The sequence below is a fragment of the Grammomys surdaster genome, unplaced genomic scaffold (assembly GCF_004785775.1).
Source record: "Grammomys surdaster isolate TR1022 unplaced genomic scaffold, NIH_TR_1.0 191, whole genome shotgun sequence".
Taxonomy (NCBI): Eukaryota; Metazoa; Chordata; class Mammalia; order Rodentia; family Muridae; genus Grammomys; species Grammomys surdaster.
Window position 1 is genome coordinate 2,261,847 of NW_021604636.1, and position 15,425 is coordinate 2,277,271.

Sequence of the window (15,425 nt, forward strand, 5' to 3'; positions counted from 1 at the left end):
ACACACACACACACACACACACACACACACACACACACACTCCAGATTTTATTCTCCCCTGTCCACTCTCCAGCTGTTGCACATCCCATACCTCCAACCCACCCCCTGTCTCCATGAGTCTGTCCCCACTCCCACCCCCGAGTTAGCACACAAAGTAATGGCTTCAGGATGCTACGTTCTTATGTCAGTCTACTTCGTTTTCTTCATCCTGTTCTCTACTGTCCTTTTCACCCACACTTCCCCCTCTGGCTACCCATTTTCTTTTCCCCTTTATTTTATGCTCTTTTAAAATGAAATCTTTCCTTTTGATGGGAGAGTTAAGTTTTACACAATGTTTCAGTTTATAGTCCCAATTATTTGTGGTGCCCATGGTAAAATTAATTGTAAGCTAAACTTAGAAATGGTAATCTTAGAACAGCTAACCTTTCTGTTAATGAATACTGGGTATCTGTCCACTTATACCTTATTTGGTATCCCTTCATTGTCATGACTTTCTCTGACAAGATTATATATAATTGTGTAATTTGCTGCATTTATTACTAAGGATTTGAACACTTATTACTATACTGTATATTCACTAATAGTATTATATTCTTTCAAATTGTATCTGTTATTGTGGTACAGAAATTAGCATATACCTAAATTAGTATTATTAGTATTATATCTTGCCATCTCTCTGTGTTCTTTCATTAAATCATATACTTTCTCTAATTCTGTAAGTTGAAAAGAAACATTACAGTGTTGAATGTGGTTTGCAACATTATAGACTATTAATGGTGTGTGTGTGTGTGTGTGTGTGTGACTTATGGTTAATACCTACAAATGATAGATGGAAGAGTATTGATAACTTCGGGGATTGGTTGACTCTAGAGCTGTGAGGAACAAGGAAAGAGAAGTCGGTGGGGTTTCTGTAACGCTGAGTGTTCATTTTCACAAATGAAAAAGCAGGGGCAAATGTTGGAACTTTATCAATTAATGGTACAGAGAGGTGGAGGCTTTTTAAATAGCTCTAGTTTTTCTAAACGTGTATCCCTCTTTTGCATGTTCTGTAGGTATGTGTGGGTGCCTGTTTGTACATTCATGAAGGCCCAGGACTGAGGTGGAGTTTTCTTCCATCGATCTCTGTTTTGTTCCCTGGGGAAACATGTCTCAATTTAACCCAAAGTTTGCCCATCAGCAAGCTTAGCTGTGCAGATTGCTCTGAGAATTGTCTTCATCCCACTCACCTGGCAGTCAAGGGGTTTGGGGAACCCAAACTCCAGTCTCCATGCTTTCATGCCAAAGTGCCCTCAAAGCCACCTCCCAAGCCCCAGTTTTTTTTTATATTAAAACTTTTTTGCTCATAATTTTAAATGGTCACGAAAATAAATAAATATATGAAATAAAGAACCACTCTGTTTGGTTAGCATCTATGCATTATTGTCGTATTGCCCCAGAGGATGTTCTCTACTCATTTACGTGCCCGAGTATACTTCCGGTCTGTTTCATCCTGTTTAATACAAAAGAATAAATAGAAGTTTATTTAAGGTTCTTCCTAGCCCAGATATTCTAGGTTCCTTCACTCTGTTGTCTTCTGCTTGCCCCGTCCCTTCTAAAAAGTTCATTACCTGAATCCAATATCAATCTATCTTGCCTTTCTCTTAATGTCTCCTTTTCTGAAGTTTTCAGGGCGCCTTTGACTAAGGTACAGCAAACAAGCTGGCTAAAGTCCCAGGAACAGTGTTTTATTTTTTGTTTTCTGTTTATTTCTTTACGAGGCTTTCAAATTCTACTTAATATAAAAGTGATAACATTTCACTGTCCTTTTCTATCCAAGAACAGGTGTAGAGGGATAAACACCTGGTTAAAAAAAAAAAGTCAGTCTGTGGTGAAGAGGGCTGCTAGGTTGCTGGGTTCTTAGCTGGCTTCAGAGTCTGGCATAGGAACAGACAGAAGCAAGGGAAAGCCCTGTGGGAGGGACAGGTTTTTGCAGTTTCAGAGAGAGCAGCGAGCCCTGAATGAGGGAAGTCTGGCCTACAGGGTTGGAAATATCCACAGCATCCTCACCCGCAGCAGCCAGCAGGGTGTACCCGCCCCGTGAAGGCGGAGACCTCTGAATGCAGCCTAGCGTACAGCATACCCAGAGACCCGCTGCACCCGCTCCCTCCATCGCTCTGGTGAACTTGACTGCAGGCAAAACAGCAAGGGAGACTGGCCAGGTGGGAGCCTGCTTCCCAGCTCCAGAGCCTTCCTTTGCTCAGACATGAACTATCAGCAACCACAGCTGAAGGGTCCTCTGCAGGTAAAACTGGCAACAGGGGCAGTAGCTAAAAAGCTTCCTTAAGTTTCAGGCTGGGGTCTTGTTTTGGCAAAAAGGAGTAGATCTGACTTAATCTGACCTATGCCTATTTGGCAAACACTTTTCAATAACATCAGCAACCTCTTTAATTTCTTGAAGTCATGTGGTTGACTCCTAACAGACTCTGGAGTTGGTTCAAAGCAGTTGGGTAGCTCCGACATGGAGACTGGTGGAGACTTTAGGATAGACTTTTAGGTTCTTTTAGATTACTGGCCATTCTTATTTTCCCTGCTTATTGACATATTAGTAACACTATAGGCATAATTTGATGTCATTACTATGTTTGAATCCTGCATTGCTAGTTTGTCTGACATTTTTTCACTTTCAAACTAGTAAATATTCAATCATTATTTTATCTATTAAAATAGAGAGAGACAGACCCGAGTGACAGAGAAAGCCTGGTCTCTGGACATGAACAGCAAGGGAAATCGAGTCAGTCTGCAGCTGTTTTCAATGTAGTCAATTCTGTTATAGGATCTGGGATAATAGGTAAGCCACCTGTGTCTGCTTGGTTCTGTTTATGAAGTAAAAAGACAAGCTTTTCAAGGTGTTTTTATTATGCTAGCATTGCTAGCATTCGCTAAAACTTCAATGGGGAAATTGCTGTGTTTCTTCCATAAAAGCCTTTCTAGTTATTTTTTCCATCATAGTAATGTTCCATTCTGTTTATGGGAAAGATGTACTGTCTCCCTCCACAGCAGACAATGGCATCTTCCAGTTGGGGAGAGTCTGCACAGGAGCTGGGAAAACGGCCTTTCCACAGATTGCCTGGGCAGTTGATCATGTCAACTAATGCATTTGTTTCTTCCTTCTGAAGTAGAACGTATTACAAAAATTATCTTAGCGCCAGTGTGAAAATTGCAGATTCTTGCATATATTAGGTGTACAGAAGTTTAATGGAAGACTTTTAAGAATCCTATGAAAATTAAACTAGATGATATCTCCTTATGCACCTATGTTATCTTGAATTTAAAATGTGAACTTATGAAATATATTCTTACATCTAGTCATTATTATAGTTCATTATAACAGTGTTTAAAATTCATAAGAATAGTCCCTGTTATTCCAATAAATTAAAAGCAAGGGAAAGCTTCTGAAAAAGTAAAAACTTTAAAAGGTATTGCATTCCATTAATAGAAGCAGTATTTTCCAGTGTTTATTATTCTTTTTGTAGTTGGAAACATTCCACTTCAGAAAAGTCAGAGAAAACAAAAACCTATCTACTGCAATGCCCACCAAATATGTAACTTTTTAACTACAATATTTCCAGATTTTAATTTACTTAAAAGTGTAAGTTTATCAAATGGGTTGGTTTTTATTGTTATTTATTTATGATGCTTGGTGCCCACAGAGGTCAGTAGAGGGTGTCCCATAACCTGGCACAGGAGTCCCAGGATGGCTGTGAGTCACCATGTGGGTGCTGGGAAATGGGTATTTGGTAAGAGGAACAAATGCTCACTGCTGAGCCATCTCTCTAGACCCTGAGTTAATTTCCAGGGTTGTTTTTTTGTTTTGTTTTGTTTTCACAAAGTGCTATGATTTCTGGCTTTACATTAATCCATATACATATTTTGTTTGTTTGTTTGTCTGTTTGTTTTAAATGAACAATAATTTGGAGGTTCCTGAGATGAAGCAGAAGCAAGCAGGGACACATGCTTGTTTAAAAGCCTGTCTCTGTGTATCATGGAAGGATGGACAGTTCAACTTGACAGAATTTTAGAATTTATTCCTGATGTGAACACTTTTCCAGGTTAATCCAGGTCGGCGATGTCAAAATGTTCCCCTCAACTGGCCTCAGCAGAATTATTTAAAAGAGAAATTTTTTTTTTCTGAAAAAGAGATATTCTGGGTAGAAGTGCTTAAATTATTTGACTTCGGATATTTTATAGTCTATGATCTAAAATGACCCATATGTACAAAGGAGATAAAAAAATAATGTTATAAGCCCCATTTAGCTTGAGAAGAAATAACTTTGCTTTCCTGTTCCTCCATATTCTCTCTATTTTCTACATGGTTTCCCCATTTTGGCTCCAGAATCAGTCTTCTCTAAAATCCTACAGCTGTTCCCTGGTGCTTTCCACAGCAGCATGGAAGGAAGGGGCCTTCGTCCTCCATGGAGTTCAGGGCATTAACCATCACCCTGAGATAAGCATTGTTTGTGTGAACTGGAATTAGTTTTCATTTGCTGCCTTTTAATTCTTCTTCTTCATCTCATGTGCTTGCTTTCTTGACAGGTCCTTAATGACATTCCATTCTGAAATAAGTGCTAATATGCTAATATTTGATTTTGGACTAACAAGTTACAGCTCATTAGTCACTTATATAATTTATTTTACCTTCTATATATGAATTGTGAGAGTTTTTTGCATCTTCTATATGTCTTTTTAATGTAAGGTTGGGGCATTTTATGCTTTTCCAGGATTGCCTTATTCAATGAAGCAAGCTGGATTTCCCTTGGGACTACTGCTTTTATTCTGGGTCTCATACATCACAGGTAAATAGCATATAACTACATATCCCTACAATTTAAATTGTGCAATGACTTCTTTACTTAAGCAAATATACCCTGCAATTGGATTTCCTACTTAATTAAGAAGTGCATCAAAGCGTCCTAAAGAATTCACATCTGAGGAGATTTGCTTTACTTCCTAATCCTTTAAACAGATTAGTAAAAGTAGCAGGCTATATCACCAAGCCTAAAGCTGGTCATGTGCCTTTTTCATTTCAAGCAGAACATGGTGGATGAGAAAGTCATTTCAAGACTGGTGGCAGCTGAGAGGACGCTGCTCCACAGTGCACAAGGCAGAGCTGGGTGGCAGGTGCACACAGATGGGCAGCCATTGTCGGCTGTGTTTGTGTAGGTGATGCTCGGGTTTGGGTGTTCACATGGCAAGGCTGGCCCCTTCTCTCCAGTGCTCCTCTCTGTGTGTGTGTGTGTGCGCGCTCTGTCTGCCAGTGCCTTCCTGCACAACAGAAAGCTACCTCTAGATCACTTTCTCTTCTGCTCCCCACTTATGCAACGTCCATTCACACCCACAGGTTGCCACTCCTCATGTAAATGCAGGCTCAGCGCTCAGACCACCTTTCCTTGCTGTGATCCTCAATTCAGCCAGTCTTGCCATCCCACCAGCTTTGTGAAACAGCACCTTTCCTCTGATTTAGGATCACTGTGAAAGAGCCAGGAGTCATTAACAGATGCAGGGGGCTTTGTTTCCATTTTTGTTTTTGTTTTTGTTTTGTTTTGTTTTGTTTTGCTGTGGTGACAGTTATCAGTGGTACTCTAGATAGACGCCTTGTACCAACTAGTGCAAAACCCCTCAATTGTCTCCTCTCTGAACCTGTGGCCTGGGCCTCAAGAAACCCACTTCCTGTGAGTTTATGCGCTTTCCCCATCCCTATTTTTACACAGGATTCAGATAATTACTATTGCCAATCCAAAAACTAGTCAACCTCTGTTGCCACCATGGGGAAGGGGTAGTGCAATAGGAGGTACACTTGGGGCTCCAGAGATATGCCATCAGTCTTGGGGTGTTGCTAGTCCCCACCTAAGACTACCTCTTTGACACCTGTTTCCTCTGCCTTATCCATTCATTCCATGAAGTGTGTCTGTGTGTGTGTGTGTGTGTGTGTCTGTGTGTCCCACTGAGTTTAGCTACAGTAGCTTGCAGTAGTAGCAGAGGCAGAGGCAGGGATTATTAATAGAATAGCAACTAACCATTGGCTACACCACTGAAGAAAAGAATAACCTCCCTTGCTGCACAGCCACCATTAACTGTTCATAGCCCCACAGAAAAGAGTGGAATCTCATGAGCCTCTCTCCAATGGGCATGATGGGTGTTAAAGGGACCCCTATCCTGTGCACGTGATAAAAGAGTTCATGAGTGCACATGTTATGTCATGTCCAGAAGACACTGTTTCATGGGATCTCCCCTTCCACTGGCTCCTACATTTTTTTGTTTCCGTATTTTACAATGTTCCTGAACTGTAGAAGGAACAATAAATATGACCCACTTAGGGTCAAGCCCTCAGTTGTGAGTCTATGCATCAACTGTCTCCCACTGCAAAATGCAGCTCCTCTGACCAGGCCTGAGAGAAACATTAATCTATGCATATGAATACAAGTATCTTTAAAAGCCTGGTCATTTTTTAATTTCCTGCTTCCCAGTTAGCCCTGACAAATATTTAATTTTCACCCAGGTGTATTACCATAGCTTTAGTGCATTGTAAACACATAATTATAAATCAGCAGGCAGAGATAATTAAACATCTCACCTGTGTGTCGGGATTGGCAGAAAATGAAGTAAACCCACATCATATTACATGTAAATAAATCATAATGGAAGTAGCATGGTCAGTTGCTAGTCTACCCACAATGTATAATCTCAACAAAGTCATGCATTGTATGTTTGCTATCAGTAGTAATAATTGACCAATTCATTTCCTAACAGCATCCACATCCTTAAATCATTTTAATAAATAAAAGATTTCCTTCTCAAAAGCCAAACAATTTATATCTCGATATCCATTTCCTTTCTTATGTTTTAATAGCAAAATATATAAATACAGTATATTAATTTTTTTCTTTAACACTAAAATTGTTTTTTAAATGGAATAAGTCTTTGTTTAAAAGCTATAGCTCTACTGGACAGCATGGCAATTAAAACCTTAAGTTTTCAAGTTAGGCTGTAATTTAAATCCTGTCTCCTTGACCCTGTGGTCCTTGTTAGCCATTTGACCTTATGGAAATTACTTAGGAACACTACAGTGAAGTGGTGGTTTATCTCTAGATTTCTTTGAGACAAAATCTCATTTCCAGGCTGGCATCAAACTTGCTATGGGGTAGAAGATAACCTTTAACTTCCTATTTCCTCCATCACCTGAGTACTGAGATTACAGGCATGGGGCATCGAGTCTAGTGTATGTGTTGCTGAGGATTACACACAAGGCTTATATATGTTAGACAAGCACTCTATAACTAAGCTACATCTCCAGACATCTACATTTTTTTCTCTTGCCTATGTATATGTCACTAGGCCTCACTGTGTAATTCTAGATGCCCTGCATCTTGCTTTGTAGACCAGGCTGGCCTCAAACTCACGGAGATCTACCCGCCTCTGCCTTGCAAGTGCTAGTGTTAAGGTGTGTGCATGTGCGTGTATGCATGAATATATGTGTGCGTATGCATCACATCCAGCCTCCTTTGCTTTCCTGAGGCCTCTGATGAAGCCTTCAGATCAACAGGTAGTAAATGTTAGTTGTTCTACTGCAAGCATACTGGAGACTAGTAATCTCACTCCTCTCTGCTACACCTGGGAGGGGCATGTGAACACATTCCAAGAACAGTTCTGTATTTTTGAGGAAACTGAGGTCTCAAGACCCTTGTCTTGTTTTCTTGGCATCTTCCCAAGGCACTACCACAATTCCATTCTCGGACCACGTTCCGACATCCCAGCATGGTATCACTTGCCTATAATCTCAGCACTCAGGAGGTTGAGGCAGGGAGATCAGGAGTTCAAAGTCATCCTTGGAAGCATAGCAAGTTTGAGGTCATGAATGTTTGGCTACATGAATGTTTGCTTTAAAGATCATTCTCTTGTTTGTTTTCTAAGACAATTCAGTTGAGGCACACGAACACTTTGTAGCAAATGCTTTAATCAGATGCATTTTATATCAAAAGATTTATGTTTTGTTTTGTTTCACTACAGACTTTTCCCTAGTTTTATTGATAAAAGGAGGAGCTCTTTCTGGAACAGACTCCTACCAGTCTTTGGTTAACAAGACCTTTGGCTTTCCAGGGTACCTGCTGCTCTCTACCCTACAGTTTATGTACCCTTTCATAGGTAAGATGGCGGTAAAGACAGATACTACAATAGTTGGTACCAGCATGGTCTTTTTTGAATGAATAACAGTAGCTTTAATACACACTTGAGAGTCATCAAAGACAATTAGTAGTTGTGGTGTTGTCCAAATTAAGTGTTTGCATATTAACTATTTTCTTTTGATTTTCTTATACTTTCAATCTATTCTGTGAACATTTTTTCTAAAATGAATAGGGATTCCGTAGATGTTTTGGTTTTCCCTAACTGTCCTATTCTCTCTCTCTCTCTCTCTCTCTCTCTCTCTCTCTCTCTCTCTTTCTTTCTCTCTGCCATCATAATATATATAAGTATATAACATATATACACACATACTCACAAACACATACATATATATGTATATATATACATGCATACATATATATTCATTCATACACACACATGTACACACATACATGCACACAAACACATAGGTATAACCACAATGATTTGGGATTTAAAATGAGTGACAATAAGTCTCTCTTAAGGCTTAATACAGTTATTTTTTGTTTTATTTTGTTTTTTGAAAACTTAAGGATTTGGAGGAGCTATGTTTGTACTACAGTTGTGAAATAGATAAAGTGTTCTGAAATAGATAAAGTGTTCATATAAATGAATGATCAAATTTACTTCATTTATAAAACATCTTATTCATTCTTTGAGAATTTCAGTGTTGACTTCAAATTTTATATTAAAATCAAAAATGCTTGGAGTAAGTCCACATGTTCCCACAGAAATGTAAAAATATACTTCCTTCAAAAGCCTTGCATTTTGATTGAGCACATTTTGAGTGGGGTGCCTTTAAGTTTTACTACAGTTATTTGATTTCAATTTAAGCAGCACACATGGGTTCCTGAAAAGGTGTTTGGAAACTATCCTTTAAAAACAAAATAAATCACATTTTTAAATGAGTGTCAAACTCAATATTTGAGAACATTCTAGGATAAACCAATTGTAAAGTGAAAAATCTTCCTGAAGCTCAAGTTGACACCCTGATGTAAATCTATCAAGTGTAGTACAATTTAAGCTTATCCTCAGCTAGTTTACAGATAAATGAGACTCAGACTACAGTTATTTTATTTGGCTTTGACAATTACTGAGTTGTCACCCCTAATTTACTCTTCTAACTGCTGGCCTGACTACCTCCCCAGATACTTGCTATTTCTCTTGGCCATGTGCTCATCTTCAATCTCCCCTCATGGCAGCTTTCTCTCTCTCCTCCTTCCTCCTCCTCTTCTCATCTCCCTCCCCCAACTAGGTCACTCTAAACCCACCTATCTCTAATCCCTCCAGTAATTGGCTGTAGCCAATTTTATTTAACCAATAGCCTTAAATGATGGAACAAGGTTTGCACAACAAAAGCTTGCAAACGAGAAGTCACCCGTAGGCCTAGACCTTTGGGTATAGAAGTTAGCATTATACTACATAGCAATAGAACAAACCTCAACAATCAAGTTATATCCTTAATCTGCACATACTAGAAAGTATATGTAATATGTGTTTAAAATATGTAAATATTTAGAAACTAATGTCTGCTGGTGTTTAGGGTATGCAAGATGAACTATGCGCAGGCTTACTGATGACCATTCTTGTCCCTGTGTTTCCAGCTATGATAAGTTACAACATAATAACTGGAGATACTTTGAGCAAAGTTTTACAAAGACTCCCAGGAGGTAGGTAAAAATGAGAAACGTGATGGGTTTTCATACACTTCTGTTGCACAGCTATATGCAATTCATAAGCATTTATAAATAAAATATTTGATGAAGGCATGCACTACCTCACAGACTTCTCAGTTCCCATGATCCACATCCATCCCAGGCCACAGATCTGTATTAACTTTTAAGTAATTTGTTAAAGAGTTGTTATTTTTCTCCAGACATGGAGGTGCATGGCTTTATTAGTTCTAACACTCCAGAAGCAGAGCCAGGTGGATCTCTGAGTTGCAAGACACATAGGACAGCCAGGGCTACACAGAGAAACCCTGTCTCAAAAAAAAAAAAAAAAGTAGCTAGTTTTCATAAACTTCCATCTCTTTATTTGTAGTTTTGCCACCAAAGAACATGTAGTTTTCTGAGTCTTGTTTCTTGTACTCAGCAGGTTGTATGTAGCTATGTAGCTGAGATTTGTCACTCTCTGGGGCTCTAACAGGAGTCCAGTAATATTTTTGTTGTTAGGAGTATTCTATACTATGGTATTACAAAATAACTAGTGCGTCACTCACCTAAGGAACATTTGTACTGTTTCCATGGTAAGCCAATTGTTCATGTATCACAAACCCTCTTCCTGTTCAGCATGTCACCATGTCCTGGTTTTGAGACTCGGAAGGCATATACGTGGTTGCTTGTAGTACAGGAGCAAAGAAGCTGACTTCAATGCTATTGGGGCTGGAGAGATGGCTCCCTGGTTAAGAACATTGGCTGTTCTTGCAGAAGACCAGGGTTCAATTCCTAGCACCTACATAGTGGCTTGCAACTATCTGTAACTCCTGTTCCAGGAGATCCAACACCCTCTCCTGGCCTCTCTGAGCACTAGTCATGTACACAGTGCAAAGACATACATATACCAAAACAGCCATGCACATTAAATAAATAAATAAATAAATAAATGTTTAAAGAGGCTAGTCATAGGAGTGTAAAGTTCTATGACATCTTACGAAGTACAGGCTCATTTTGGGGTTATTTAGTCTTTATATTTTGTGGTATGTTTCTATTTTAATATGGTTTTTCTTGTTTATTAACTCAAAATAATCTTTATATATGAAATATGTTTTTTTTAAATTCATTCTCCATATTGAAATGATTAGGTAGTTAATATGTCACCGATGTGTTATTTATAGCTGCAAACTAAATAATATTTACTATATTTTAGTTGATCCTGGAAGTTGGTTTATTAGTCGACACTTCATTATTGTGGTTTCAACAGTTACATGCACTCTGCCTTTGTCACTGTACCGAGATATAGCAAAGCTTGGAAAGGTAATTTTTGCATTTTAAAGATTTATTTATTTTTGTTTTTTATATATATGAGTGTTCTGCTTGCATGTATGATGTATGTATGTGCACCATGGGCTTGCAGGAGCCAGAGGACAACAGATCTCATGGAACTGGAGTGTTTACAGACTATTGTGAGCTGCCATGTAGGTGCTGGAAATCCATCCTAGATCCTCTATAGGAGCATCCAGTACTCTTAACCACTGAGCCATCTCTCTAGCCCCATTTTTACATTTTAAATAGCCCTTAGCTTTATGAATCTACAGCCTATTCAAGTTACAAGTATGCTTACATACAAGGATACTAGTTACAAGTACGCTTGAGCAAACTGATTAGCTCATTTGAGAAAACTGGTAGTTAAATGTGAATAAAATATGTTCTTCCTTTTTCTTCACTAAAGTAGGTAACATGATATCAGACAATAGTTTTAAACTTAGAAAATATAGAGAACTATATTTAAAGCAAGTCTACTTTATTAGAAAGTGTCCCATCCTCATTGTTGATAATTTAAACACTTAAACTAAGCATGACAAAGAAAAGATGAGTGTTTGAAGACAAAAATGCTTAATCTGTTAAGCATTGTACAATCTATACATTAACACTGTAAAATATATGTATGGTACCCCTAATATATATTGTTATGTTTTGTGTATCAGTCAAAAATTAAAGGTAAATTATCCCTTAAATGATGTAAAATATTTTTATTTGTTAATTACAACGCCTATTATGCACATTTTTCACTGAGTGAATTTAAATACCAATTTGTTGATTGATAAATTGTTGAGAATTTGACTTATGATACAAAAAAATTTATTGTAACATAAATTTTTTAAATAAAGTTAACTAAATAATTATTTGACTTACTCATAGAAACTTATTTGTATCAACTATCCATTATCTGCCTGCATTGTTTTTTAATTTATTTTATGTATATGAGTACATTGTTGCTGTGTGTCTTCAGACACACCAAAAGAGGGCATCTGATACTGTTACAGATGGCTGGAGCCACCATATGGTTGCAGGGAATTGAACTCAGGACCTCTGGAAGAGTATCATTGCTCTTAACCACTGAGCCATCTCTCCAGCCCCCTATTTGCCTGGATTTTATTCTCTTATTGCTAAATGTTTCTGTTTTACCCAAAAAATAATTGGTATTATGCCTACATGGTCAAACATTCTGATAATGATTAATTAGGAGATACTTTTACAGTCTGCTGTGAAAACTGCAACCATCAACCATATCATACTCCTTGCTTTCATGTTTGACATAGTATATCCAGGGATGAAGTCCCTTCTTCCAGGCAGATTTGCACACAGAGTCACCATTCCAGAGTGTTCTTACCACTAGGCTTTCCATTCCTAAAATCCATCCAGATACAAGCAAGGATGTATTAAAAGGCAGACCAGATATGGTAGCATATACCTGTAATCCTAGCACTTCGGAGCTGGAGGGAGAGGCAGGCAAATCTCTGTAACTTTGAAGCCAACCTGATCTACCTCGAATTGTAAGCTAGCCAGGACTATAGAATGAGATCTTGTCAAAAAAAAAAAAAAAGAGAGAAAGAAAGAAAGAAAAAAAAAAAGAAAGAAAAAAAGAAAGAAAGAAAGAAAGAAAGGAAAGAAAAGAAAAGAAAAAAGAAAAGATAGAAAAATAGTATATCAAAAGGAAATTTTTTATGTGTCAGTTATTATAAAAATGAGTAAGCAATTTTTCCCTCCACAAGTTCAATATATAGATATTATCTTCTGAGAGTAGAAAAGAAAACATTCTTGGAAAAATGGTAACACAGAACATATTAATTACCTACATATCCCCTGAAGGTGTCATAATGAAATCCCAATGAACAGAGCATAGTGCTGGCTCTCTCTGAAATATGCCTCTGGCATTTGAATACCACCTCTATTAATGTCTAGCTGTGTGAACTTCAATTTGCTATTTATTTTTCCTGTTCTTCACAAGACTGGGAACTCATCAAAGATATTTATTTCAAATTAAACATTAAAATCTTAGAACCCAATGTTAATAATAATCACGTGAAACAAAAGCATCTTGAGACTTTTTTCCTTGTCATAGAAACCATCTCAAATGTGCTTACTCATTTTAAATGAAGACTCAAAACACAAACCTATTGGAATAAGTGAACATATGGAGTGGAGCCCATGCACGCACCCGCCAGCTTGTGTTTTAACCCGATGAAATAGCCATAGCACTGAGAGGAAGACAAAGAACAGACCCAGAGCAGAGCAAAGGGCAAACTGCACCAGACAAATGGACTAACTAAGCTGGAAAGCAAAGAGGAAATAGCAGGCATTAAAAACAATGGGGATGAGTGTATGCATGTCATGTTGAAAGAAAGGAGGGTGATAAAAATAGAAGAGGCAGTTATACGTAGGAAGCCCCTTAAGTCAATACTAAAATAGGGCCTGAAATAAACAAGATGTTTTCACTTTTATAAGTTAAAAGTCCTCACTTTGGCTGGGCAGTGGTGGTACATGCCTTTAATCCCAGCCCTTCGGAGGCAGAGGCTTGCAGATCTTTGTAAGTTCGAGGTCAGACTGGTCTACAGAGCAAGTTCCAGGACAAATCCTCAACTTGTATCCTGTGCCAGAAGTAAATAAAAGCCCTTAAAGCTTTGTAGCAGGATTACAGTGGACACTGGATCCTCTGTTTGTGGCTCAGGGACAAAACTCATGATATGATAGTAGTTACATAGCCATGAATGTAGAGACTGCTCTGTCTATACGTGTATAAACCACTTGGGAACTGGATAAAAACAATCTATGGATAAGTTCCTAGATTTTTTTGTTGTTCTTATTGTTGTTGTTTGTCTTTTTTATTCTAGTTTTTATTGGATATTTTATTTATTTACATTTCAAATGTTATTTCGATTCCATTTCCCCTCCTCAAACCCCTATCCCAACTCCTCTCTCCCTGCTTCTATGAGGGTGTGTCTGTACCCACTCATGCACTCCTGCCTCACGGCCCTACCATTCCCCTACATTGGGGCATCATGCTTTCACAGGACCAAGGGCCTCATTGATGCCTGACAAGGCAATCCTATGCAGCTGGAGCTATGGGTGGCTCCATGTGTACACTTTGGTTGGTGGTTTAGTCCCTGAGAGCTCTGAAGGGTCTGTTTGGTTGATACTGTTGTTCTTCCTATGGAGTTATAAACCCCTTCAGCTCCTTCCCTTAACTCCTCCAATGGGGTCCCTGTGCTTTGATGGTTGGCTGTGAGCATCCACATCTGTATTTGTCAGATACAGAGTCTCTTAGGAGACGGCTATATCAGACTCCTGTCAGCAAGCACTTCTTGGCATCAGCAACAGTGTCTGGGTTTGGTGTCTGCAGATGGGATGGATCCCCAGGTGGGGCAATCTCTGGATGGCCTTTCCTTCAGCCTTTGCTCCACTCTTTGTTCCTGTATTTTTTTTAGACAGGAGTAATTCTGGGTTAAAATTTTGGAGATGGGTGGGTGGCCCTATCCCTCAACCACGAGGGGGATGGGGGAGGGGGCATGCCTAACCTCTGGATATGGTCTCTACAGGTTCTCCCTCTCCTTTGTTGGTAGATTTTTAAAATGGTGCACTATGTTGCATAATTTATCTGCATCCTATACTGACAATGTCTTTGCATTTATTTTTGCAGATCTCTTTTATCTCTACAATTTTAACAACTGTAATTCTCGGAATCGTAATGACAAGGGCCATTTCCTTGGGGCCAAACATGTAAGTGTTGTTGTATCTTTGATTTTACATCAAGATTTGCTTTAATATAGCATATTTAGAAACATAAGTACAGAAGTGACAGCCAGATGTGAGGAGGCAGCCAGATCGAGATTTCAAAGTAATTTTCAGCTATGTAGCAAGGTCAAGGCCAGACTGAAACATGGGACTCAGTCTCAAAATAGGAAATCAGTAAGAAAAGAAGGAAAAGGGGAAGAAAGAAAGAGATCAAATACACATAGCAGTAAGAAACAACATATAGTTAGTTCTTGGAAGAATCAGAGAAAGACTTACAGTCAGTAAATGCGCTGAGAGACCTGCAATGTACTAAACAATATAGAAGTTAATTTACGCTACGTCTTAAGCAATGCAAAGAACACTGTCTTCTATGAATGTTCTCTAAGAAAGGAAGGGGGAAGGGAAACCCAGTGAATAGATCTGATTGGTAGCGTAGTGCACAGGGAATCTGTTTCCCTCTTGATTAATTGTTGCTTGGTAAAGTTGCCTCTTCAT

The 15,425-nt window shown here is 38.6% G+C and overlaps 1 protein-coding gene across 2 annotated transcripts in view; it reads left to right on the forward strand.

Moving 5' to 3' along the window:
- Positions 1-2,146: 2,146 nt before the first annotated feature.
- The window catches only part of Slc38a11 (solute carrier family 38 member 11), a 42,865-nt gene continuing 29,586 nt past the window's right edge, over positions 2,147-15,425 (forward strand). The window contains exons 1-7 of one of the 2 annotated variants that reach the window (XM_028769302.1): positions 2,147-2,281; positions 2,707-2,827; positions 4,758-4,832; positions 8,044-8,178; positions 9,801-9,866; positions 11,065-11,171; positions 14,836-14,915. In XM_028769302.1, the coding sequence (XP_028625135.1) occupies positions 2,243-2,281; positions 2,707-2,827; positions 4,758-4,832; positions 8,044-8,178; positions 9,801-9,866; positions 11,065-11,171; positions 14,836-14,915 (623 nt within the window). In that variant the 5' untranslated portion in view covers positions 2,147-2,242. Of the gene's footprint in view, positions 2,282-2,706; positions 2,828-4,757; positions 4,833-8,043; positions 8,179-9,800; positions 9,867-11,064; positions 11,172-14,835; positions 14,916-15,425 lie in introns of those variants that run through there. The other variant, XM_028769303.1, reaches the window with a different exon arrangement.